At 32.2% G+C, this 27,547-nt stretch overlaps 2 protein-coding genes across 5 annotated transcripts; one reads left to right on the top strand and one right to left on the bottom strand.

Moving 5' to 3' along the window:
• Positions 1–423: 423 nt before the first annotated feature.
• Positions 424–20,211, bottom strand: LOC111709701 (protein hu-li tai shao). 3 transcript variants are annotated; one of them, XM_023483573.1, is made up of 20 exons: positions 20,102–20,211; positions 14,791–14,850; positions 12,629–12,698; positions 11,373–11,462; positions 10,947–11,052; positions 9,086–9,164; positions 8,768–8,840; positions 7,495–7,593; positions 6,898–7,029; positions 6,347–6,426; positions 5,846–5,909; positions 5,332–5,473; positions 5,112–5,239; positions 4,963–5,022; positions 4,506–4,592; positions 3,993–4,073; positions 3,667–3,714; positions 2,457–2,567; positions 831–945; positions 424–551 (listed from the first exon to the last, which is right to left on the bottom strand). In XM_023483573.1, exons 3-20 carry the CDS (start codon positions 12,677–12,679, stop codon positions 439–441), a joined length of 1,659 nt encoding a protein of 552 aa, XP_023339341.1. In that variant the 5' UTR covers positions 12,680–12,698; positions 14,791–14,850; positions 20,102–20,211; the 3' UTR covers positions 424–438. The 3 variants fall into 3 exon arrangements, with proteins under 3 accessions (XP_023339341.1, XP_023339360.1, XP_023339351.1); XM_023483592.1 differs by lacking the exons at positions 424–551; positions 831–945 and adding an exon at positions 995–1,053 and having other exon boundaries at positions 20,102–20,210; XM_023483583.1 differs by lacking the exons at positions 424–551; positions 831–945 and adding an exon at positions 1,663–1,737 and having other exon boundaries at positions 20,102–20,210.
• Positions 20,212–21,304: 1,093 nt separating this feature from the next.
• On the top strand, positions 21,305–27,492 carry LOC111709775 (type 1 phosphatidylinositol 4,5-bisphosphate 4-phosphatase). 2 transcript variants are annotated; one of them, XM_023483682.1, is made up of 10 exons: positions 21,305–21,392; positions 21,813–21,890; positions 22,278–22,345; positions 22,803–22,936; positions 23,391–23,461; positions 23,718–23,805; positions 24,608–24,705; positions 25,232–25,296; positions 26,149–26,244; positions 27,337–27,492. In XM_023483682.1, exons 1-9 carry the CDS (start codon positions 21,323–21,325, stop codon positions 26,233–26,235), a joined length of 759 nt encoding a protein of 252 aa, XP_023339450.1. In that variant the 5' UTR covers positions 21,305–21,322; the 3' UTR covers positions 26,236–26,244; positions 27,337–27,492. The 2 variants fall into 2 exon arrangements, with proteins under 2 accessions (XP_023339450.1, XP_023339458.1); XM_023483690.1 differs by having other exon boundaries at positions 27,327–27,492.
• The last annotated feature ends 55 nt before the right edge of the window (positions 27,493–27,547 follow it).

Here is a 27,547-nt window from a genome sequence, read left to right as displayed (position 1 = left end):
TGAAAGTGTCCACTGTTCACTGACGGAGTGAAAGTGTTATCCACTGACCACTGATGGAGTGAAAGTGTCCACTGTTCACTCTGACCGAGTGAAAGTGTTATCCACTTCCACTGTCCACTGACGGAGTGAAAGTGTCCACTGTCCACTTCCAACCAACCAACCAACCAACCAACCAATAAATCAAATAAATCAATCAACCAACCAATAAATCAAAGTTTTAGGGATGCCCTACTTTCAACATATTAAAATCGAGATGAACTTACTAAATCAGGAAAGACTTTCAAGATTTTTCTGACTTTTTCCCGTTTTAGACATATATTTTTCAAAAATTCTTTAAATGTTGTTATCTTCTCAGAGATATTGGCCTTATGTCAGTTTTACAGAATATCTAGAATACACTCAAAACTAAAATATTACTGGTAGATGGAGCCCAATTCTTTAATCAAATACCTTAGCATACGGCGATTTGTAGACTGTAGCGTGATGCTGGAAATCTCTTTGAATAATTCCTTTACTGGCGGCTCCAACCTTCATCTCGTAATGATTATCTCCTGGCGTCAAATCAATCAATTATATGATATATTTGAAGTTGAGCTTGAGTTCACGGTCTTTCCATTTAAATGCTGCCTGTTTTCAATCGAATTTTTTTTAATTATTTATTTTCTTCGCCTTTTTGTGTTTTGGATAGTAGTTTGGTCCATACTCACATAAAATGTTTTCCGTCATTTTACATCCGCGCATTCTTTAGAAATATTGATAAGAGCCACATTGCACAACACATTTTTTTTACGAAGAAAGCCATTTTTCATTTAAAGTCATGATTTATTTTCCTAGATTTGATGGCTGAGCATCCTGCATCTGCCTTGCTTCATCCCAGCTTACACCTTCCAATACTCGGCTCTCAGGACCAGCGTGTACACCTCCGATTCTCCTTCCCTCCTTCATCTATATATTTANCTATATATTTAACATGTTTACACCTCCGATTCTCTTTCCCTCCTTCATCTATATATTTCTCATGTGTACACCTCCGATTCTCCTTCCCTCCTTCATCTATATATTTATCATGTGTACACCTCCGATTCTCCTTCCCTCCTACATCAATATATCTAAAATGTGTACACTGTGCAGTGTGCACCTCCGATTCTTCTTCCCTCCTTCATCTTCACATTTAGCATGTGTACACCTCCGATTATCTTTCCCTCTCTCATCTATATATTTAGCATGTGTACAACTCCGGTTCTCCTTCCCTTTTTCAACTATATATTTAACATGCGTACTCCTCCGATTCTCCTCCAACTATATATTTAACATGTGTACACCTCCGATTCTCCTTTCCTCCTTCATCCATACATATAACATGGGTACACCTCCGATTCTCCTTCCCTCTTTTATCTATATATTTAACATGTGTACACTACTACACCTCCGATTCTCCTTTATCTCTATATTTAACATGTGTACACTATTACACCTCCGATTCTCCTTTATCTTTATATTTAACATGTGTACACTACTACACCTCCGATTCTCCTTTCCTCCTTCATCTATATATTTAACATGTGTACACCTCCGATTCTCCTTCCCACCTTATCTATATATTTAACGTGTATACTCCTCCGAATCTCCTTCCCTCCTTATCTATAAATTTAACGTGTGTACTCCTCCGAATCTCCTTCACTCCTTCATATATACATTTAACATGTGTACACCTCCGATTCTCTTTCCCTCCTTCATCTATGTATTTAAATGACTCAATGTATTCCTAACAATATCTGTTCCTGTCTCAATGTATTTCTAATAATATCTGTTCCTGTCTCAATGTATTCCTAACAATATCTGTTCCTGACTCAATGTATTCCTAATAATTTCTGTTCCTTAGTTCTCTTTTCAATTGTCCGCCGATCCTAACTCATTTACCCCTAGACCGATTTTCCTCAAATTTTGATTGGGGAACTCTGAAGACTCACGGAAATGTTCTTAGCTTGGTTTTTAGATTCTAAGTGGAGTGGATCGACTTTTATAAGGAAAAATAGTTTAAATCGTAATTTACGACAAAGCGCGGGTAATCATTGGGACTTTGACCCCCTCCCCCCCTCCCCCGTGCCACGCTGGGTTCTGCAGGCTAGTTCCTATTAATATATTAATAACTGTTCCTGACTCAATGTATTCCTAATAATATTTGTTCCTGACTCAATGTATTCCCAACAATTTCTGTTCCTTTGCTTAATGTATTCCTAACTCAATTTACTCTATCTGTTTCTGACTCAATGTATTCCTAACAATTTCTGTTCCTTTGCTGTATTTCTAATAATATCTGTTGCTGTCTCAATGTATTCCTAACAATTTCTGTTCCTTTGCTTAATGTATTCCTAACTCAATTTACTTAATATCTGTTCCTGACTCAATGTATTCCTAATAATATCTGTTCCTGACTCAATGCATTCTCAACTCACCATTTTCTGAACCTTCTTGAACTCCCTGGGGTTTGTGTTGAGTGGAACGAACTGGTTTGGTTTCTCAATCTTGATGGCATTGTTGTGTGAAGGACTTCCGTCAGAAACCCACTGAAACAAGACAATCATTATTTTGTCGGGGGATATTTATTTTTATTTGCGGGCCTTTAGACAATCAACACAGGGTGTTTAATGTTTTACTGTTATTTTTGTTGATAAAAAACATGCTAAGCAACCCCCTATAATGATTGTCTTGTTACTTCCCTCCCCCACCCCTTCTTTATCGGCCCGCAAATAAAATTATTGGTTTTTTACAGATTTATTTTTAGAAAAATACACAGACATGAAGCTCGTGGAGTAAATATATATTATTCAGGAGAGAAAACATTAAAAAAGAGAGGCCATTTGGAATCTGTATATTTAAACTTTCCAGGTATCAAATCGAGCTAAAACGGTTGGCAAAAAACTTTTCAAAATGGCCCCTCGGTAAATATTGAAAGGGATTTTGAACAATCGTCCCTGAAAAATTTACTAAAGCAAAACTCGTTTCTTCAACAACATGGGATAGAATTCATAACATTAAAATTATTCATAAACAAGAAGCTTTAGATGCGGTGGGAAGCACATAACTACAATATAAGCGACCATATCATAATATAATTGCACTTAAAGTAAGAAAAATAATATAAAACTGCAATCTCTACAATATTAATAACGTAATAGGTCAAATGATAAACGTACTGAAAAAAAAAACCAAAAACAATGTGCAAATGAGCAAGAAATTGACAAATAACCAGCTCATCAACATTCAGCTAAATTATTTGAGACCCTTTGTTGTGATTGAGGAGTATATAAGTTCATAAATTTCAAGCTACTCGAATTTTACAATGAGAAAAACTTCTTTTTTAAAAGAAGTTTAGCTGCTTCATTAGTTTGGCCTTGTACTAGTTCAAAACTTTTAAAAATATTTTTTTTTAAATTAAAGACTAAATTTAAGGCTCATGAATATTTGTAAGTGAGCCGTAAAATAAAGTGGCCATGAACTTAAATTTACTTTCTAGTAAACTTTCTTGTGCACTTTATTCGTACATGGCCTTAGCACTTTTCTACGGGACCAATGGTTTGACCACGTGATGTACTGCAGAGCTGTAGACTGGTCCACTCCCATTTACTGGGATGGTCCAGGGTCATCGAACTGAATACGAGTTACCTTGGTGATCTTCTTTGGATCAGTAGTTCCAGTTTCTAGGACTTCAACCTAGAAATATTAAATAATAAAACCATTAAATACAAATTCGGCAGTACTCATGGTTCTCTGGTTATGGTGCCTGCCTATGCAGGTAAAATGTAAATCTAATAGCCTATAAAATTAATTTTGGAATATTTTTAAGGTCATATAAATACTTGAAAATAATAGGTTTATTTAAGTTTTCTTTTCAACGTTTTAAGTCAATGTTTATTTTAAAATAAAAAATGTTTGTGAATCAAATCAAAGAGAAGAAAATCAGTTATTTAGAAATAAATTAAAATCTTCACCTTTTGGTAGACATTAGGCGAGTTGACCCATTTGGTTTTGTTACTGCTTCTGCTGGCACGCGCCATCTGCGCAAGTAAGCTCTGAAACAAAAAATTAAATACTTTATGTATTGTTTGAAAAGTTTCATTCAGTTTTTTAGTATAATAATTTGTTTATGATTAAAAGATTTTAATCATTAAATAATACGAAATAAAAGAAAATATAGCAATAGAAAAAAAAATTTAAAAAAATTATCAGTGCGGTTGAAACATGAAATTAATGCATTAAACGACAGACAAGTACAAATAATAGTTTTTCGAGCGCATAGTTTAAACTTTAACTAAGCAAAAAGACAGTTGTGGTATTAAAGAATTTTACTTCAAGTTAGATAAATGACGGATTTTGACGAATAGTATTTACGCTTCATCAGGTTACTGCTGATAAGTTTAAAGAGGTAGATGGATGGAGGAGGATGGGTGATTTAAAATATATGCTTCTGCAGTTTTCAGTCTATCATGAGAAATGATGAATACCTGAAGAGGACCATCCTTGTAGAGTTCCTCTTCCTCTAGCAGATATCCAAGATTGGAAACAGTGGGAGGTAACTCAACATCACTTATCTAAATAATCAATTATTATTTATCAAAATAGCTATTGGAAAAAATACCTATTTTAGGTAATTTATTTCTTTTTTATGGTAATTTACTGTTTCCTCTGTCTCTACTGTCATGCATATTTCTTTAAGTTTTATGATTTTTTTAACAAAGCAGAATTGACAAAGTATTTTTCTTCTTTTTTTCGCTTATTTTTATTTTAAAACTTCATAAACCTTTAAAATATCAGGAATTTTTCTCTTTTTTTTCAGTTTTACAGTTTTTGGTTGATATTTTGCCCCTTGGATCCAGATCCGTGGATCCGCATATTTTTTCGGATCAAACGGTTCCGGATCTGAAGCACTGGTTTTAATGTTTAAAATATAAATAACTTTACCTGACGTGCTGGTTCCTTTTTAACCAGGGGTTCAATGTAAACATATCCAGAACGGAAACCCTGTAAAATAAACAATCATTAAACGTAATGTTTAAGGCTACCTATTTTTTTTAAAATTGGTTTTTGTTTTGTTGTTCAAGTGTTCTTACTGAATTATCGAGCATCCTCATCAGAGCCTCGAATTCGAGCTCCCCGACCCCCCAGTCCTTCTTGGATATGTTGACACCACCTCCACCTCGCATACCCTGTTCATATACACGGGCTCGTGTATCCTCATCTAAATGAAATATACTTGATTATTTAGTTATTCCTAAACCTAATCCGAATCGTCATCCTTATAATTGTCTCCCCTATCCCAAGCTTACTGACCTATCAGGACCAGATTATCCATCCCGTAGGGCATCATCTTCAACTGTGTATCTACAGCTAGTACAGTGTGGTAAGTAATCAACCACGCCTCCTCAATAGTCCGCCCACAGCATACAACACCATGGTTACGCAGGAACATAACCTAAAATATAAACACTATTTATGTTTTAATCACAGATGTTTAGGGCAAGTAAAGATAAAAGAAATTGTTTATTTCTATAATTTAAAATAACTAGATGAAGAAATTTTCTAAGTAAAATCAAATTGTAATTTAGCGTTATTAACGGTAAGTCAAGATAGAAGAAATCATACTGGTTTCACATGTTTCTATTCCAAATTCCATCTCTCATGAAGTTAATTCTAAATATTTTTGTATTAAAAATTTTAGTTTTGGGAATTTACTACTTTTCAGTTATTTCTAGTAATACAACTGATAAAAGTAAAAAAATCGAAGATTGTATCCGTCATAAATTTTTTTTTGCATTTAATCCCTTTAAATGAGTTCTTGACTGACCTTGTTATTAGGCCCGAGATCTTTAGCAAGAGAAATCTTTTCCTCCTCGTCCACCACCAAACCTCTGAAATAAAAAAAAATATTTATTTTTAAAATCTATGCATTTAGTTTTTGGTTTAAATCACGGATAGCGTTTTTCTTTAAATTCTTTTAGCAGTTAATGAAACTGTATATCTGTGTGTTTAGTGGAGCAACAAAGGTAGAACAGATTCTTTTTTTTTTAATGGGATTATTGACATTTTTTCCTAGCTCGTCGATTTATGACGAAACACTGTGACCTATTTTTTTATTTGAAGTGTTATTAAAAAATAAGTTTAGTTTAAAATACGCATATTTCTTTTTTGTGTCTCTTCGAACTGATGGGTGACTGTTTAATTTATTTATTCATTTAAAAAAGTATAGTTTTAATAATAAATAGTTGTACATTTTTTTGGACAGTAATATTATAATTGTTATATCTATTTTTAGCAATAAAATAGAGGTTATCTTATTTTAAATAACCTGTATGAATGGTAGGAAACATCTCCAATCAAACATGCCTCCTGACACAGGGGCATCAGTCCACACTTCATAGTGGAAACCTACATAATAACAATAATAATAACAATCAGCATCAGCATCAGCATCAGCATCAGCATCAGCATCAGCATCAGCATCAGCATCAGCATCAGCATCAGCATCAGCATCAGCATTAGCATCAGCATCAGCATCAGCATCAGCATCAGCATCAACATCAACATCAGCATCAACATCAACATCAACATCAACATCAACATCAACATCAACATCAACAACGACAACATCAACAACTAACAATTTCATCGAAAATGTAAAATCTTCTAGCACTAGCAAAAAAAAAATCAAGTTACAAGCAACATTTATGAAGGATTTTAGCAATTAAAAAACATAACAATGACAAAAATGATATATTTATTGGAATATAAAATTTTGATACCAAATTTTATATTTAAGAATAAATTAAGCATTTGAAAATTTAAATTTTATAATGTTAACAATAAAGCATAAGTATAAAACATATTTAAGTTCCTTACCGCGACAATGTTTGGAGTGTGTAGGTGAATAATACACTTAATGTCCGGTCTAGCGGCATGAATCGCCGAATGAAGGACGAAGCCCGCCTTGTTCACGCCAAAGTTTGTAGTTCCCTCTTCAACGGTTTCTCCCTTAAAATAAAAAATAAAATAATAAATTCGTAGAATTTAATAAATAGTAATGTAACCAACCGATAAGCTTTAATATTGACTCATTTTCAGTATAGAGCATTATGCATTATGTAAAAGTTGCATTTTATTTTGTACAACAATATGGTAACTTACTTTCTCTAAGTATTTATGTTTTACAATAAGGATTCTTGAATATAAAATCCTTGGTTTAAAGTAATATGGTAATTTTCTTTCCCTAACATGTTTGTTTTGAATATTAAATCCTATTGATTTAAAATTATGAATCCTTGGTTAACAATTACGAATCCTTGATATAAAACCTTGGTTTACAATTGTGAAACCTTGAATATATTTTTGGCTTACAATTATGAATCCTTGAATATAAAGTCCTTGGCTTAAAACTATGAATCCTTGATTATAAAATCTTTGGTTTACTATCATGAATCCTTGAATCCTTTGGTTTACCTGCATATTGACTTTAACGAGGCTGGAGGCCGTGACCTCGTTGTAGAGAACTCCGAACGGATTTAACAGAAAGTGTTCAGTGTCTTGACTGATGCGTGCCTAAACAAATAAATAAAAATTTTACATATTTTTTTCACTTTAAGAATGTATTTTTTTTTCGGAGAGGGGTAGGTAGGGTTCTAAAAATGCAATATAACATCCACCAACCCTTATTCACAGGACCTTTCCCTATTCCCTCCCCCCTTTATTCTTGTAAATCATGTGCTAGTGTGCTACTAGATTGAATCTCTTGAACGCAAACATGACAAAACAAAAGATTGATCGGACAGAACTTTTCATTTGCATTTAGATGAGTCGCAATAAGATTTCACAAGTAACATAGAAACCTGGTTCAATTTCATCTAAACAAACTTATTTGTTAAGCAATTTTAAACACATATGATTAAAACCTTGACATTTTTATAATGCCGACTATTCCTTGATCGTCAAATATTCAACGTTATATTCAAATAAGCTTGGAATTTGTAAAAAAAAGTCGAATGTGCAAATATGTTTTCTAAAATAAAGTTGTGCAAATCCTTGCCAAAATGCAAACCAAACACCACCAGCGAACTAAACTAGTGCATGATCACGAGCGTGAAAACTGATTTGTAACTGAACAAGAATATTTGCTAATCTTCATTTAACGGAATGTACACAAAAATGAAATTGACATGGGATGAACTATGATTAAATTGTATCTGATGTGACTGGAAACGTGCTTTCTCATGGGCATTTATCTAAATATAAATTTTGCTTGACTGTTTGTATCCAATAAACGTCAAAACGGCTGAACCGATCGGGCCCAAATTTTTTGTGGGACATCACATGACCACAGGGAAGGTTTATGAATGATAAAAATTTTAAAAATGTGTTTTAAAGGTTTTTAATTCAATTTGTAAAAAAAATTAAATTCTTGAAAATCCGCGAATTTTTATTTAAAAATCCGCAAATTTTTCTTCTTCTTTGTTTTAAAATGTAAACAAAAAGGACATGTTCACAATTTAAATAGAAGATGGGCGCGAAGCGCCCTAAAAGTCTAGTATAATAAAATTCTCATACATACAGAAATAAAAATATCAGTTGATAATTTAGTTCATTAATTTTTACGAACACTCCCTCTAAAGAGATGGTTTGGACACCACTAATTCTATTTTATAAATTCGATCTTTTTTTATTATAAAAATTGGAAAAAAAAACCTGTTGAAAGCTCAAACATAAATATGTATCTTACCGTGACATGATTATATATTCCTTGAGTCCAGCCATGTAAATCTATTAATCTGTAAACAGCTGCCAGCTTACACCTTCATAATATTATAATTTTATTGATCAATTTGTTAAGAATATATTAATATATTAATAGTTAAAGGACCTTATTACTCTCGTCATACTCTTAGTAATTTCCTAATTCTTGTAATTCAAAATTCTGTTGCATCAAATAGTAAAAATATTAATTGACAAAGATTTACAACATCAGGTTGCAAAGATACAGATACATTTTTTAGAAAAATCTGATTACTAAAATCGAATTCTCCCTTTAAAAAAATACCTGAGCTGTTTCTCCCCTTTAGCGTAAACAAGAGAGTCAAGACCTCTAATATCATTTATTGGTATTACCGCGCTCGGACCTAAAAAGAGAATAAAATAAAGTAAAATTAATTAGTTTTAGGAACGATCGGCTGATTAAATGAACTGTCGTTGTAATTTCAAATGACCCATTATTTATCGAGGGGCTTATACCCTAGTCACAATGGTATCCTTTAATTCGTTTGAGCAACGCTGTGGAAATTATAGTCGTTTGACTAGTGTAGAATTCTGACAAATTCCTTTATTGATTTTGTAGCAGCCAAACCAAAAATAAACATTAGCAGTCATTTTGAATGAGAAACCAAAAATAAAAATAGGATTTTTTAAAGTTAAAAATGAGTTTTTTCTTGATCAGACATAGTCTTACAGGGTTTACCGTAATAAATCAGAGAAGCCACTTTAATTATAGAGGGTCACTTGAAATTACGTCTACAGTCCGTTAAATCAATTAATTTCAGACGATCAAATTATTTTAATATGCTTACTAGATTTATTTAAAAAAAAAAAAACTGTCCCATTGCCACAGGAAGTGTGTGTGTGTGTGTGTGTGGAGAGGGGGGTGATGTAGGTATATTTGATTATTCAGATAACAATAAAACAATTCTGACAAAACCTGCTTTATATGGTTTCCTGTTGTGAAAGGATTACAGATTGAAAATAATTACAACATACAGAGAGTCCAAAACATGCAAAATATGATCCCATTTTTTGCACTTAAAACTAGACAAGGTTAAATATGGTCTTAAGGTTCTCATGGTTTCTGGGACTCCCATCACATTTCAGGGGTGTATAATATTCCTCAAAAAAAAATAATAAGATTTTTGATGATTTAGGAAAAAAAAACATTTATTTTCCCCTAAAATTCATTTATTTTCCCCCATTACGCGAAAAAATCCCTAAAAAAATAATGCTGCGCTTCACTTCGGAAAGAAACAATGATTTTTCAAGAAATTTTACAACCCTGTTATGCTACATTTATTTATACAATTTACATTATAATTTTACAACCCTGTTATGCTACATTTATTTATACAATTTACATTANAACAAGGTGTCACAAAAGATTATTTTTTACAATTATTTTGTTTATACATTATGGATAAAATATTTGATTGAATTCCTAGAATTAGTTCCAGACAGTATAATATCCTGTAGGGGAGATTAAAAATAGATTTTAGCATAAATTATTCAGGAAAACTTTAAAATTTCTAGTTTTTAAACTGTTTAATAATAAATTTTCAAAATCAACGTGTGGGAAAGTAATATCCTTAATCTTGATCTTAAAATTTAAATCAATCCAACTAATTCTGTCAAATGAATTTAAGAAAAATTTAAGAAACTTGCTAATTCTAGATAAGCACTAATCATCATACTGATTGCCTTTAAACCCCTCAGTGGTGTAGGGGGGAGTGTGGAAGGGGCTTATGAAGTTAATAGTTAAGTAATGTGATTTTTTCTTCTCTTTTTAAATTTTTATGACCAAAACATGGAATTCTCCATTATAGAAACAATAACAATTAATGGAATGATATGGGTTCCCATGTTTATATGCATTATGTATATATTCTGCATCAACATCTGGTCTTTGTTTAGCTAATACTCAGTCGACGCATCAAAATATTAGTTATGATGATTTAAAAAAAAAATAACAAGAACCCCCCCTCTTTTTTTTTTTTTTTTACTTTTTACCCTAAAACATCAGTTTCCCCCCAAATCAGAGAGAAAAAATAAAATTTTCCAAAACAGTTCACATAAACGATAAAAAAGAAAAATAATTTTAAAGAAAATATATAGCACGAATATATGAAAATAAAAAAACTTACTTCCAGATTTAATATTCATGACATCGCTAAGAAGAGCGGAGATACCGTCAGCTCCACCTTCTCTCAGGCTGTCTCCAACCACACGCTCCAGCTCCTCACGGAACATCTGCAAACAAATTGAACAATGATCATACAGTAATATGAGTAAATCGACATCGACATCGACATCGACATCGACATCGACATCGACATCGACATCGACAGTGAAATCGAAATCGAAATCGAAATCGAAATCGAAATCGAAATCGAAATCGAAATCGAAATCGAAATCGAAATCGAAATCGAAATCGAAATCTATTAGCTTTATCTACGAGGGTTCTGCACCAAACATTTGAAAGCATTTAAACAATATTTTTGTCCCCTCAATGTCATGTTTCTATTAATAAAATAAATTCCCTCCATATTCTACTCGAGTTATCAACTGACCTTGCTGTGCATGATGGCCTCCACCCTCTTCCTTCTCTCCATCTCCCGAACATCAGCCTCTATATCTACCGGCCTCTGGGACTTCTCCTCCTAGCAGAGTAACAGGTTTAGAAGACCAGAGAATATATTTTACAGAACAATTCTAATCTTAAAAATTGAAAACTTAAGATAAACAAAGCTCTATAGAAAGAAGGAAATAATAAATGATTTTTTAAAGAAACCAAAGAAGCCAACAACTCTGATGCCTATATCTTTGCGACTTGAAGGTGTAACCCTTTGAAATTTCAAACTTAAAATATTTATAGTTTGAAATAACTAAGGTCTACGACAATGGCCGGATTTCAAAGATATAGGGATAAGAAAATTAGAGTTTAAGGTAAAAATCAATTCCTTTGTTGAGAATAAATGAACTGTTAAATTTGAAGAAAATTGTCGAGTTTAAAAGGATAATAATGAGAAGTCACAATAAGGATAAATATTAAAAAAATAAATTAAATCGGGAATCATGAAGAAATAGAATTATATAAAAAACATTTTGTAAGAAGGTTTGTTTATATTGTTAATTAGTCTGTGTTTATATTTCTCCTCTAGCAAGTGAATACAATTTTACTGTCGATATTCCTTCAGAAAATAGAAAATGAAGAACCCAAGAAATTGGAGCAAACTTAAATACAAAATTAAATATTTTGTATCCAATTTTTAAATTTATTTGTCACAGTTGCCAGAAATTGTAGATATGCAGCAAAAGAATTAATACAGTTACTTATTTACTTATTTGAATTACAATGTAAAAAAAGTTAACAATGTTTGCTTCAAATTTTCCTTATCAGGACATTTGGTGTCATAATTAATTTCAAAACACAAGCATAGTGAGTCATACTTTTCAATTGATAACATATAAAATACATCATATTCAAGATTCAAGGCTATAATGTATATTTAACGTTTTAAAAACGAATTCAACAAAAGAAGATTTAAATATATTTAAAAAAAAAAAAAAAATAAAGGTTCTTAAGTAGTTGAGTAATTGACTGTTTGAATAAATAATTTTATGAATTAACAACAAAACATATAATTGATCAATGATTAAATATGAGCACGTGAATAAGTAAAAAAGTAAAAAAGTGAAAAAGTGAAAAAGTGAAAAAGTGAAAAAGTGAAAAAGTGAACAAGTGAACAAGTGAACAAGTGAACAAGTGAACAAGTGAACAAGTGAACAAGTGACTAAATGACTAAATAACTAAATGAAAAAATACCTCATCATCTGAGCAGGTCCCATTGACCCCATTAACTTTCTGTTCTGTCATGATTTAACGATTTCAAAACCTAAAAATAAATAAATATATGAATGAATTAAAATATCAAAAATAAGAAGAACGATTTTCAGCACCGGTTCGAATAATAATAATGATTTAAAGGTCCATGAATATTTTGTTGATGTAAAAGACTAAATATTAAAATATAATACTTTATTTCAGATAAAATAAAAGTTAAACTAAACCTATGTTTGTTTAAATATAATAAAATGAAAAGGATTACAGAAAGGTGTAAATCTACAACTTGTTTACTTGGAAACTTGCCAACTGGGGTTACATTTATTTTTAAACATCAAATATATGAATAAACTTTGTGAAAGCTGTATAGCAACTTTTCAATGTAAAATAAAACAATGTCTATTTTAGAAAAAAATAGTAATTAAATTGATAAGACATTGTACGACAGACAACGCCTGTGATAGACAATGTCAGTTGGACAGTAATTAGAAGGACAAATGCATGAATGTCATACAGACTATTCATTTTAACGACAGACGATTGCAACACGATAGACAGGCCAAAATATTTGGCCTTAAGCTAGGATAATAACATTCCAATAGAAAGCAAACAAGAGAGCTTCCCCCCCTTTTCCTTATAAATGCACACAGGGGTGAATAGGGGTTAGTCAGAGAATTAAGTGTCTTATTTGTCCTTCATATGTAATGTATACACATCATTCATCCATAATTATGTATCACTGTTGAACTTTGACATTTAATTATTTTTATATTCTGACAGAATTGAGTTGACAAGTACAACTGATATTTCTTAAAGTGGCTGTGGAGACAGTATTTAAAGTAACCTTCCTCGTTTATCGGATTATAATTATTTAGAATAGTTGACAATAATATAAACAATGCGTCTGTAATCCTCCAAGTTTTTCTGGTTCTTACAAATCTCCCAATCGAGTTTTGAAAAATCAGTTAGTGGAAAGTATTGAAAGAGGGGAGGTCTTTTCTTTCTTTTTTTACTTGGACCCAACTTTTTAAAACCACTCTAACCTCCCTTGCTATCACCTTATTTTAGTTCATTTCGACATTTTTTCTTTTTCCTGTATTATTGTTCTACCATATTCAAAATGGTGCTTGAAATAGATAGTTTATGAAATGGATTAGTCTGAGCTGATAGAATCAATCGGACTAATTGTAAAGCTATTTCAAGTACTAAGCAAGACCAAAATTTTAATAGAAGAATACGGAAACTGTTATGGTTAAAAAAGTATAAAAAATAATTTTGATACGGTAATATTAATTTCATTGTCAAGGGATATTTCCGACTCACAACGGTACCCTTTCAACCTTAGGACTGATCAAGGATGACAATATTATCCTGTTTTATCCTCAGTTCACTTTAGTTATTATGTTTACGGTACTGTTCTGAATCTGACACAACACTCTTTAATTAGAGAGTCACTTAAAATAGTTTCAACAGCCCCTTTAACAATTCAACGGGTTATTATGGACGTAAAAAATATTTTAGAGATATAATAGAAAATTATGTTTTTTTGTATTTTGAGAAAGGGTGGGGGCGGGGGGTGTTTTGTTTTTTAGTTAATGATTTGTTTGCATGATGTAATATAAAATATTACAACTTTCATTCACAACAAAAGTATTTTTTTTTTCGGAACAATTTAGAAAGTTTACTGTATCCAGTTTCTTGTTAATGGTTCAGAAAGATTGATATTAATGTATAAGAAATAAACGTTTACTAAGAAATTACTTATAAAGCTGGCACAACCCCTCGGGGAAAGATGGTGCGGCAAAGGCATTAACCTTGACGCGAGAAGGGATGGGGTGAGGAATAGGAGCGCTGGCATACTTTCTTAGATATATACAATCATATGATCTAGTAAAAACGATATTATTAGACTAAAACGAGACTGGAGGGTGTCCATGTTTATATGAATTGACATGTTTTTTATTGCACGAAGTTTTAAAGAGAAAATAATGTAAATATTTCAAATATTCAAGATTGTGTAAATAAACATGTTGGGACAAAGATCACTTAAAAAACAGGACAGAGGTTTACAACCGAATGTTTATTTAATTTTTGAAATGTTTTTGAACCATTTTCTTTAAAAATAAGCGAGAAAAAAAACTTACTTGTATTTTCTGTTCTGTATTATTTAGGTTACGAAGTTTATTCACATTTGATCATCAACACTGAAAATAAACAATTTATTATAATACTAACAACATAAATAACTGATATGTGATCTAAACTCCATCTATATATAAATTTGACTTGTCTGTTTGTATCCAATAAACGTCAAAACGGCTGAACCGATAGGGCCCAAATTTTTTGTGGCACCTCGCGTTATCCCAGGGAAGGTTTGTGATTGATAAAAATTTAAAAAAAAAATGTGTTTTAAAGGTTTTTAATTTTGTAAAAAAATTTAAATTCTTGAAAATCCGCGAATTTTTTTTAAAAATCCGCAAAATTTTCTTCGTTTTTGTTTTTAAATGTAAACAAAAAGAACATGTTCACAATTTAAAACCCTAGCACAATATATCTAACAATATTCTTTTAGATACGTAAAGATGGGTTGAAATAAGAATAATAATTATATTCTATGGTCGCTTGCTTCAAATAATATATTAACATCCACCCGTTTATGTATCTTTGAGACATGTTCATCTATGTTCTTATTCGGGACTGCATACATTTTTCTTATCATTATTAATTTGGAATCATTAATGCAAGACATTGATTATTTATCAATATATTTTATATTTATGATACAATGGGACCCATAAAATGTCAACTATTTTACTTCAGTTTTGACTTTTAATTGTCTAACATAAAAATACAACACTGCAGTGTACACAGGCCCGTTTAGCTTGATAAATTGATTTTTAGGCTACGAGTAGTAAAACATCAAAGACACAAATTATTTGTTAAATGTCATCTCCATATTCAACAATTATATAAGTCTCCGTGAATATGCAGTTGTGAAGCAGTTTGTCGTTATTTATTAGTGTTAAAAGAAGGAGACATGTTCCAAGTTAAACTTAGCAAAGTTTCAAAGTTTCCAAAACAAGCTGTGCTATTTTCTAAAGTTTGAAATCCCCCAGTTATAATCCCCGCCTTGCATTCAACTTTACTAGTTGTAAACCTAGCTTTTAAACTAGACTTTGTTCAACTGTCAGGTCAATTAACAGGAAGGGTATGGGGGGGGGGGGAGAAAACCCCTCTTTGGAAACAACGCCCCCGCCCACCAATCTAGCATAACAGGAAGAGGGTTCAGTGACGTATTTCTTATAAGACCAAATAGGAGTTAATCAAAGGTATGTAGGTAGACAAGATTGCAGACGATTTCATTAGCAGACTAAGCAGATACATGCTTGCAGACGATTACAATAGCAGACTAAGCAGATACATGCTTGCTGACGATTACATTAGCAGACTTAGCAGATAAAGCTTGCAGACGATTACACTAGCAGACTAAGCAGATACATGCTTGCGACGATTACATTAGCAGACTAAGCAGATTCAAGCTTGCAGACGATTACATTAGCAGACTAAGCAGATACAAGCTAGCATACGATTACACTCGCAGACGGTCTTAATACGGACCCTTTTACACAAAGAATACAGAAAAATTGAACAGATTCTCAAAATAGCAGATAAATAAACTGCAAAAAATCAGAGAGAAAATCTTATTCAAAAAGAAAGAAAACTGACACACAAACAAGCAGACACGTTTACAGATTGAACTAAGCTATATGTGCATCGAATCTATATACTGTATTCAGCTAGAATGTAGTATTCAGCATGACTCATACTTCTTGCTTACAATCCATTTAATTTTGATTCGGATCCAGATCCGGGGCATGACATTTCTTTTTGATTTACCTATTTTTTAAAGCTAGAAGAAGAATTTTCAAATTACTGTTCTTGATTTTCATCCATTATTTTTATGCAAAAACTTGATGATTCCAGAAGGAAATTTTTGATGATCTTGTTTTTAGTTTTGGTAGATATTTTTACACCTTGGATCTGGATTCGCATATTGTTGCTGATCCGGATCCAGGATCCAACGGATCCGGATCCAGGATCAAGGATCCAACGGATCCGGATCCAGGATCAAGGATCCAACGGATCCGGATCCTAAGCAATGCTTGTATGTATTGTATCTCCTTTCGTCTTTTCGTAATTCAGTAGTCAAGCTAAAGTAAATTTCCCATAATATTAAAATCTATTTAATTTAGAATTAAAATATTACAGAAGAGCTACGAGGTCACAAAATCGTAATCTTAATGACGTAAAAATGATAAACTGTGATTATAAAACAAGTAGTTTTTTGGCCTCACAATACCACAATTGGAAAGAAGAGGAAAATGTGAAGAGGAAGCGGATGAGTAGTTTACTAATATAAAAAAAAAACTGGAAATAAAAAAGATAAGAAGGAAATCAAAATCATTCAACCATTAACAGAAGAACTTTATACAGAGGATCTACCGTTACATAAATATATAAATTAAACCCTTATATTAACTATGCTTAATAAGATGTTAATCTACATTTAACAATTAATTTTAGATTAACACGTTTTTAAATTGAAAAATGTTGTACTGAACATGTAAATATATATTTCCATATTTTTCATAAAAAGTTTAAGTCGAATGAAAGCCTGCTGAACCCTCAGCACAAAACGTCGTAAAAGAAAATTGGAAACTGGGGAATAAACATTGTTAAAAGGGTTTATTGTAACTACAACCCCCCCTCCCTTCCAGCCATAAAAAGGGCAAAAACAGAAAACAAAAGTAAAGGTATTGAATAAAAGAATATTTGGTAAACACTGTATAACCAAATATAACCAGAAAACACACTTGAACTTTTTCAAGATGATTTAAAACATTATTTACTGTTTGTTTAACAAAAATTTACAAGTTTTAAAATTCAAACATCAAGCCTTAATTTCCTAAGGCGCTTAATTGTCGTTTTACCGGAATTATTTTATGTCCAGTCCAAACTTGTTGTGAGTGTGCATTTTACTTGAAGGATAAAAGTAACTTTATTTCTATAAACCATACAAGGTAGATTTATGATAAATGTACTGATTCACAAGATTTATAATAATAAAAATACTGGGGGAGGGGGATCTGAATGAATTTAAGGTCCTTAAAAAAGGACAACATGGAGGTGCAAATCATATTCATAGCCCATTCTGATAAAAAAAAAGGTTACAGGGCTATATTTTCTTGAAAAAATCACCCCCTTACCCCTTTTAAAAACCATTTTCCCTGTTAGGTCTGTCTGTGCGAAGCTAAAATTTTCATTTTAGGGTTACATTCGCTGAATTTGATAAAATAACTGAATTCAAGATGAAGAAACAAAACATTTTTGGTCAAGTATTAAAATTGTAAGATATGACTTCCCTTTGGTGCTCATTTTTAATTTTTTGCCCTCAGACTATTAAAGAAGGGGGAAATTTCTTTAAATGTATACCCCTGAACGCCCCTAATCTTTTGTTAGGGATATTTGGGGTCATTAACCTACTCTCTTTGAATTTTACTTTAAAATAATTGAATCCTTTCCTAACTAAATAATAGCTTTTAATCTTCCTTTCTGTTAAAAAAAAAATATTTTTAAATGATTAAAATTGCCTTAAAATGATATTGAATTCTTGATTTGTCACATACAATAATCTGGAGTTTCTTGAAGAAACAGACTGTAAAATCTTGTTTCTTTGCACATGCTTTAATTTTCTTATCACATGTGCAATGTGTGGACTAAGCCCACAAACTGAACTGATATCCATAAAAACATAAATTCTACATTTAGGAGATAGAATATACAAGTAACAAACTCTGGCAAGGATAATTTTAAGAAGATAATATCCGATTTAAAGATGAAAATTTTGTATTTGCATACATTTGTAGGCGATTAAATCAATACAATGAACTGCAGGCGCGCAACTAGTCATTCAGCAAGGGGGGGGGGATGAAATGTGTATTACACTTAACCATAAAGGATATTTTGGGGAAAACTTTTATATTTGGGGGCATTCATTCAGTTTGGGGCAAATTTGTGTGAAAAAAATAAAATAAATTTCAGAGGCAAATTTAATTTTTTTGGGGTAATTCTTTTAGTTGGGGGAAATCTTGGGGCAAATTAAAGTTTTGGGGGGCTTTTTTCAGATTGGTCAATTTTGTGTATGGGAAATCTTAAATCTTTATTAAGTGGTCAATTTTTTTAACATGCCCCTTTATTTTAAATGTTTATTTTTGTAAGGGAAAAACTTTTTTTAGCACTATCTTAATAATAAGGATCATTTATTTAGATAGGGCTGTAAATTTTAAAGTTGGTTGTATTTATAAAACATTTGGGGATAAAAAAAATAATTTAGGAGCAAATTAAAAATATTTGGTGGCATTCTAAATACCAAGACTACAAATGTGGAATAAAGTGGCAAATTAATGTCTGGTGGGGCAATTTCAATATTGAATGTGTGAGTGTAATTTTAAAATCCCAATGTGAGGGCATTTTTTTAAAGAAAATCTAGCTAATATTGAAAATGTTATAGTTGAATTTGAGTTTGCTTAAAAGAGTGTAGGCTCAAAAAAAAAATATTGTGGGGGCATATTTTGTACAAATTTTCTAGAAAATTAGCTATTTTTTAAAACTATTTTGACCCCTGTTACTTGGGCTTCTCGCCCCCCCCCCCTTACAAGGGGGTGCAAGCCTTGGCATGCCCCCCTTAATCAGTCAACCGGGGGGGGGGGGCTGCCCCCACCTGGTTACGCGCCTGCAATGAAGTCGACTTTCGATTTCAATTTTTTAAATTAGGCTGTTAAACAGCATGGATACAATACACGTAAAGATAGAAGTCAAGAGGAGCTGTTAATTAAAAAAGCTTCACAATCTCTTTGATTACTTCAAACAGTGAAATGTAAACAATCCATATCAGTCCTTAGTTCTAACTTCTACTTATATTGGGAAAAATTAAATTTATAAAAAGGAGATATTCTTGTTCTTCCTTGACCAAAGCCTTAAAAAAATCTTAAAGATTTTATACAAACGATATTCCAAACCTAACTCAATGCAAACTAGATAGCAGAAGACATTGCTGATAGGACTTTATAACCTCGTATAAATCATCTACTTTCGATTTACACACAATGATAAGAAAAATGTATTTATTGGTTCCGTATTAGAAGTCCAATACAAATATTGTTTTTGTCAATGCTTTTCAATAAAAGTATGTTTGAAACATAACATTCTTCGTTTACAATTTCAGATTATATTTTATTTTTTATATGTTGAGGAATCGATGAAAATAATTGCTGAACAGAATGCATCAAAATCTTCGGCTGTTTGAAACATCAAAGTTAATGAGTATTTTGGTAGTAATAAAGCGATTCTAACCTAAATAAATTGATTCAAATTAGTTTAATGAATTTTTATTACCTATAAAATCACCAATATTCTTTAAATTCACATAATTTGGCTCATCATCACTTTCAATTGAGCTCCAGCCACCAAATGCATACAACACACACACCTAGTAATGGCGGACACAACCGGCTTTCCAGCTAGTTAAAACGCTTCCTATATTTATAAATTGTAAGTATAGTTTGGAAAAATGAAACATTGTATAGAGGTCGCATAAGTTTGACGTCTCGGCTTTCTCCTCCGCATTTAAGGACATCTTGCGGGGAAACTTGAACTAAATCTAGGACAGAACAAATTTTCATTTTTTCCCATTTCAACAAAAACAGCGTACTAAGAAAGCGCGTAGTTTGTGTCAAGTGAGGACATCTAACCTGTAAATGATGTAGAATAGCTAGACACTACAGCTAGTCGTAATTATTTAATTTTTTCACAAAACAGATATTTTATAATATAAATTTTTTAATGGTAAACTAATGTTTACCCCTTCATGATTTTACTGAACAAGTTTCTCCGAGACTGCTGAAGCAGTAGGGTCTTCAACTGTTTATCGAACAGTTTAGTCATAGGACTCAAGTATTTTCAATTTTTTTAAAGATACGTCATATTTTTTAACTCTGAATTTCAGTTTTTATTTCTTTAAAATGTCATTTCACTGAGCGTACTGCAAGAGCTAAACTTAAAACGTCAAAATGTGAATTTGTTACACATGAACTTGTGTACGTTTTATTAACAAAATTTCTGCTTAATTATAGAAAACGATTGCTGAACTTATAGGTAATTGGTAATTTCCTAAAGAACGATTTTTGGATCAAAGACATGGATATAATTGACCATGTGGCCGCAGCGCTCGGCCCCCTAGCCTTTCCTTGCCGCAGCGCTCGGCACAGAAACTGTCTTAACCCAACCCTAAATATATACCAATTTTGTTGAAAATTGATGAAAAAGTTGTTATGTACAAATTGATAGGAGGGGGGCAGGTCCAAAGATCGGTTTACTAGGATGGTCCTCTGAAATAATCCCTCAAATTGCAGTCTTTATTTTTGCACCGTTTTGCCGTGTAGGGGGGGAGGGGGGGGGGGGGAAAACCGTTCTCTAGGACAGACCCCCGTTTTTATATAATAGGTTGTAAGTAAAACTATAAAGCAGATCAAGATCATATGTATATAATATATTGACTTATTAATGACGTTTTAAAAATATTTATTTTAAACTAATTTCAGATTGTAGAAAATCAGAATGGGCGAGGACGTAGAACGACAACCTCTCCTCAACCAAGAACGACAACCTCCTCAAAACCCAGAATATGGTACATTATTTTAGATTTTTTTAATATCCGAATTTTAGATCCTTTGGCCCGTCCTAGTATACTAATTTTGGACTAATCCATTTATTTAATTTTTTTAAATTAGAACACAAATAAGGTGAGCAGGCAGGACCAACCGACCCAACCCCCTCCCCTCCAATCAAATAGGACATCTCCACTATCCTCTTTAACCATAGATCGGTACTATAGTGGGAAATAGTATTAATCTTGATCACTTGATCTCGATATTCAATTTGTGCACTTCCAATGTGAGGTTCAATGCTTGATTCCTAAATCAAAGTTGTCAAAGTTGGCCATGATCACCAAAATGGAAGAAGAATAAAATTAATTCAAATTAAATTAAATAACAAAGAAGTTCTTAAAAACTTGTTATTAAACAAGATGTTGACGCTAAACTTCTAGGTGGTGAGTCAAATGGCTGTATTGGTGGTATTGCTGCAGGCCCTGACGAGCTTCCCCCTCCATATCCATCCCTTACAGGTACAGTATTCACTTCATGTAATCTGGGGTATATATTTTCTTTAAAAATCAAATTCCCTCCCACCCCCCTTTTTGAAAATTATTTTGTTCCCCAGATGGTTGAGCAGAATGCAAACCTAATAAAAGGGGTTTATTCGCTGATCCAGGGAAAATAAAGAACCTAGGGGGAAATAAATAAATTTTTGGGTTAACGGGTCAAAAAGTCAAAAAACAATTTGCCTTTTACAATTTTTTCCCCCTAAAAGCATCGAAATTTAACATTGAGGGGTAAATTAATCAGCTCAGCTGCATCACAAATTCACAATAGACTGTATAAATTAAGATTTTTATTACTTAATTTTTGAAAATAAATATCTAAAAAAAAGTATACAATTAAATTTTTGCTAGACGGAGTACCTATGGTGGCGTGTCGAGTTTGTCAGAATATGATTGATATTTCAGGGAAGAAAGACCAGGTAATATTTTTATAATAAGCTGTATATACTATAACACTGCTTTACCACCGACAAGATTTGGGGTTTTAAAGTTTTGTAAATTTTTGTATGCATGGGAAATTCAGTGGAAATGCAATACAATTTAAGAAGTCAAAGAATTCATATGAGTTCAATCTTTTTAAGATTGAACACTTATTTACGATAAAATAATTAGCCNGGGGGGTTGAACCCTGTTTCTGGAAACTACCGCATTTTGTTTGCGAATCCTGTTCTTTAAATTAATCATTAGAATATTAATCAGTGAAAATTAATGAGGTGTTAGGCCAGTACTTACAATAATCTTATATCAAATCGATTAAACAGTCGGTGTGCCGATCAAACAAATCAAAATCCTCAACCCACGTCACGTTTGGAAAGGAATTAATGTGAAATCTTTTCAACTTTAGTTTGTTGATTGTTGTACATTACTGTATTGCAGCATGTGGTGAAGTGTAGTCAATGTAATGAAGCTACACCCATCCGGAACGCCCCTCCCGGCCGGAAGTATGTAAGATGTCCTTGCAACTGTTTACTCATCTGCAAGAGCAGCTCACAAAGGATAGCATGTCCACGGTAAGACAGGGGAGACACAAACTTGGGCTGTATATTTGTAAATTATTTATCATGATCTCCGTTCGTTTCATTTTGTTATTATCAGACAATCTTTTTAAAAAGTTCTATAATGTTCTAAAAGTATAATTTCCAAAAAAAAATTGAAACTTTCACATGATTTATTTATTCGATTAAATTCAAGTCAATTCAAATTATATGTTTCTGAAGAAACAGTAACATTAACAATATCATTAACATGTATTGTATAACAATCTATATGGAATAATTGTTCCTTGGAGTTATTTTATCTGAACTCCATAAGCTAAAAAATTGAATGGGCAATACAACGGGGACGAAAGAGCTTGAGTACACGATAGTAATCAGCCGGGCGGAGAAGTCCAAACAGGGATTTACAGATGATTTGGATCCCACAGGGCAACACAATAATTACATATTTACTTGGTTCTATTTTTAGACCAAACTGCAAGCGAATAATAAACCTGGCGCCGAGCGCTACAGTTCCCATCCCTACTCCTAATGTACCAGGTACTAGATATAATTTTAGGTATTCATATTTTGCATCTAATAAACTTATTCATCATGTTTTTGTCAAAATCGGAAAATCTTCAAATTTTTACATCATTAATTTTCTATTATAAAAAAATTATGCAATCAGATTCCAAAATAAGGTCCTTAAAAAGTTCACTGGATCAAAGTCTTGTCATACATCTCGACTGGTCAGGAAACCCTGTAAATGACTACTAATCCAAACACGATTCATTTGTTATTATTATTTGTGTAGGTATGTGTCGAGTGACCTGTGCACACTGTCTGGACACATTTCTGTTCAACACGTTAAACAACGCGCTCGCTAGGTGTCCACACTGCAGGTTTGTTTTCTTAAAATGAAAATAGTAATCTTAAATGTCAATTTTGTTTTGTTTTGTTACTGTTCAATTTTTGTCTTACTTTGTATAATAAAGTTGTTAAGAAGATATCTTTTCATTTATAAAATAAAAAAAGAAAATGTTGGAAGATAAAGCAATAATAGAAAGCATCCTTATTAAAAAGTCTTCTTGTTTGAAACTCTATTTTATTGAACATTCTCTTGGATGTGCAGTGTGCACACTCACAGCCAAGCACTGTGGCCCAAACGAACATAAATTTTTATAGATAATAATAATAATAATAATAATAATAAGGGCATTTTTTAGAATTAATATATTATACAAGGTTATCTTATTTTTACACAAATAATACCATCTGAATACTTATTAGAAACTCAGAGTTAAAATAATAATCATGACATTTAAATTGTTTTGTTTGTTAACTGCATTCCTTAGATTAAGTTGTAATTTTTTAAGACTTTGGTTTGAAGAAATTACGGATACTATACACACAAAACTCATGTTTTTAATATTTGCATAAATCTACCATTATTCATCTAAACAATTCGCCACAAAAATAACCATCCCCCACCAAATCATATATTATTTTTATTTATGCATAACTTTGACTTTTTAGTATTGGGGGACATACCTCGATTTATGGAGATTGTTAATTAAAACCTCATCAAACACTTTATTTGTATTTTTTCTTATATTTTATGAACGTATTCACTCAAGGCTGAAGGTGTCTTTATTGATTGTACATTGAAAACAAAATATCGATATAAATGTTTTCCATCTTCAGGAAGGTGTCGAGTATAGGTCCAGAGTTTGCTAGAACCAGGGCCATCATCTTCTTGGTCTTCGGTCTCATCGTACTCGGTATTGGGATCGGGATAACATGTAAGTTATAATTATTTACAACTACTTTACTGAAAAGTTGAGAAATTTTACTTTTCCCAACACCAAAAGTTGCGCTAGGGAACCCGTGGTTAAGTACAAATTTTAATTTCCCGAAAAAGTAGTTGTACACAATTATTTGCAGAGCGGGTGGTTTTTGTACTTTTTGGCCCCAGGGACGTTAAGTAACTTATCTTTCCTTTGTTGGTGAATTCGTAGGTCGTCAATGCTGGTCAAAATAAATTGTAACGTTTTAAGTAAAGGGGGATTTCGTCACTCTTTATTACACTATTTCACTAAAATTATTTGTCCACCTTTTTTCATGATAACATTGTTTTTTGAAAGAGGGGGGATTTTTAATCAGTTTTAAAAATTGATGTTATTGTTGAAATTTTGCCACTCCTGAGCCATGGTTTTAAGGATTTCAGTAGGAATATGAAAAATATTATTTTGTTTTAGTTTTATTGTATTATGTACAAAAGGTTTTTTTCCTTTTTTTATTGGTTTGATTTTATAAATTTTTATTTAGGTGGAACCTTCCATATTGCAAATGAGAAAGGTGGAATGTATGTGGTGTATATTGGAGCATTTCTGGTAAGAACCAAAAAGATGTTAAAAAATCCTTTAAGTTATTTACAGAAAACTGAAAAATATACTTCCTTCTGTACACAAGAAGTGATATTTTCATATTTCTAGAACTTAGAAATAATCATCTCAATAAAAGAGCATGGTTTCATTTCTGGATATTCTTAGAACATTATAAGAAAATAAAAATAAGAGGATAGATCTAAAAGCCCCCCAGTTTACATAACTGAACCTGTATATTCATGTCTTAAGAGGCCATATAGATGAGTTCCCATACTTATATTGATCAGGTTACTTTCTTCCCGTCCAGAATATTTAAAGGGAATAGATTTTATTTTTTTGTAATTAAAGATAGTCCCTTGATATTCCCTCACGAGTCATTTTTTTCGTCAAAAAATTCCTTTTAAATGGAATTTTCAAAGAAACTCCTAAACCTTTGTAATACTTTTTTGGTGCATTAAGTAAATATTTTAAGTTAGTTTCATACAGATACAGAACGCAGTGAGAAGTCCCTTTCAGGTTTACGGAGACTTCCCCCCCCCCCTGCCCTGGATTATTTCTTAAAACACAGCTAGATATCTATATCATGTTAAAGCATTTCAAGGTGATGTAATCTTGATACTAGGACGGTGTTAAGTTATCTGAATAGCGGTTTTGTATTATGGAAATATTGTTAATATATAATCTTAACTCCGTAAATTATGCTCCTCTCTAACCCGTGGGGGGAGGTCTTTCTAAATCAAAATAAGGTTTAACTTTAAATGCTTGTTCACATTTTTCTGTATTCCTACAAATTCACAGTATAAAACTGGCCTAAGTATGGGTTTATAAGAATATATTCAATTCTCTTTTAATCTTTAGGTTGCATTGCTGCTTTTGCTGAGAAGTGTTTACTACTGCTTCATGAAGATCAGTCTCATCGAGGGACCCATTCAATCCATTTCATAACAATACTAGGCACTCATCTTACCATATACCTTGATACCATAGTTCGTTTTTACGAATTAGCAAATTTTCCTGTTTTTTCTCACCGGCATAACACCTTCCCTGGGGTCATATGAGATCAAAAATTTAAACTAACCCGAGCTGAAAACTTTAGAATTGTGGATATCGAGATGAATGCTTTATCTCCTCTTTTGAATAATCTGAAGAATAATTTACTCTTACGTTAATACCCAGGAGAGTATCAAAAATGCAATTCGATTCCATGTCGATTGTAGAAACCAAACAGCCAATCAGAATCCGAGAAATTTTTGAAATTTTGCTCGCGATCAATGAGAGAACTCTCGTTTCTCATTGGTTGGAATCAAGGGATATCATTATCAAAAAGAGAGGAGTAAGAAGAAAATCAAAAGTGTCCACAGTAGGGATACAGAGATTTAGCAATTTGGATTAAGGGTATCTAATACAAGATTTTTCAGCTCTGATCGGTTCAGCCGCTTAGACGTTTAATGAATACAAAAAGACTATTTAAGGCAATTTTTTATTATGACCAAATAAATAATTAAGTAGAATAGGTGGCAACAGAGGAATTGACCAATTATACACGACGTCACAAGTGTCAAATATAACAAGGAAAACAAAATTGTCTCTCATTATTGGACATGTTTCCAAGATTAAATAAAAAAGTGTAAAAACAGAAAAAAATAACACATGCACTTATTAGCCCCGATGGCGGTCTGGGCTCTCGAAGATGGGGGGGGGGGTTAAAATCTAACCCTAATCTTATCTTATTACTATTATTAATAATTTTGTCGGACACAAAAATTAAATTGACACTTGTGACGTCAGATTACAGCTGTGCTGAGAGTGTACAAATTCTACGTTGCCATCTATTGTACTAGATTCTAGTTATGAATCTCTTCTAGGGTTATGTGAGTAACCACAAAAAATTGGGTCCGACCTGTTGAGCCGTTCGTTTATTGGATATTAAAAAAAACCAGGCAAGCCAAAGTTATTGATAGAATGATATATGTAGATTGTAGATATACCCCTTTCCCTAAATACTGTCCCCCACTTCTTTTAAAGTTTTGATGAAGAGTGCTCCAGGGACAGATGAGAAGGTGGAAGGATTGGGAGAAGAGGAAGGAGGTGGAGGGAAGGAAAAGCTTGCGTTTAATGAATAAACTAATTATTTTATGATTTACTGTCTATACTCATCAGATCTGTTTTAGTTCCGTCCTTAAAATAGAATTATTGTCTCAACTTCTTCATTTAAAAAAAAGATAAGGAACAGTAACCTCTGAATTGGTTGAATTTA

Source organism: Eurytemora carolleeae, unplaced genomic scaffold (assembly GCF_000591075.1).
Source record: "Eurytemora carolleeae unplaced genomic scaffold, Eaff_2.0 scaffold46, whole genome shotgun sequence".
Lineage (NCBI taxonomy): Eukaryota > Metazoa > Arthropoda > Copepoda > Calanoida > Temoridae > Eurytemora > Eurytemora carolleeae.
The sequence above is the reverse complement of the archived record's forward strand: the minus strand, read 5'-3'. Positions and strand labels throughout refer to the sequence as shown.

Coding starts and splice junctions, on each gene's coding strand:
- LOC111709775 (XM_023483682.1), top strand. CDS start 21,323: ATGGGCGAGGACGTAGAACGACAACCTCTCCTCAACCAAGAACGACAA. Junction 22,346..22,802: donor TTTCAGGGAAGAAAGACCAG/GTAATATTTTTA, acceptor ACTGTATTGCAG/CATGTGGTGAAGTGTAGTCA. Junction 23,806..24,607: donor GCTAGGTGTCCACACTGCAG/GTTTGTTTTCTT, acceptor TTCCATCTTCAG/GAAGGTGTCGAGTATAGGTC.
- LOC111709701 (XM_023483573.1), bottom strand. CDS start 12,679: ATGACAGAACAGAAAGTTAATGGGGTCAATGGGACCTGCTCAGATGAT. Junction 5,910..6,346: donor GTTTCCTACCATTCATACAG/GTTATTTAAAAT, acceptor TTTTTATTTCAG/AGGTTTGGTGGTGGACGAGG. Junction 4,074..4,505: donor ACAAGGATGGTCCTCTTCAG/GTATTCATCATT, acceptor TTTTTGTTTCAG/AGCTTACTTGCGCAGATGGC.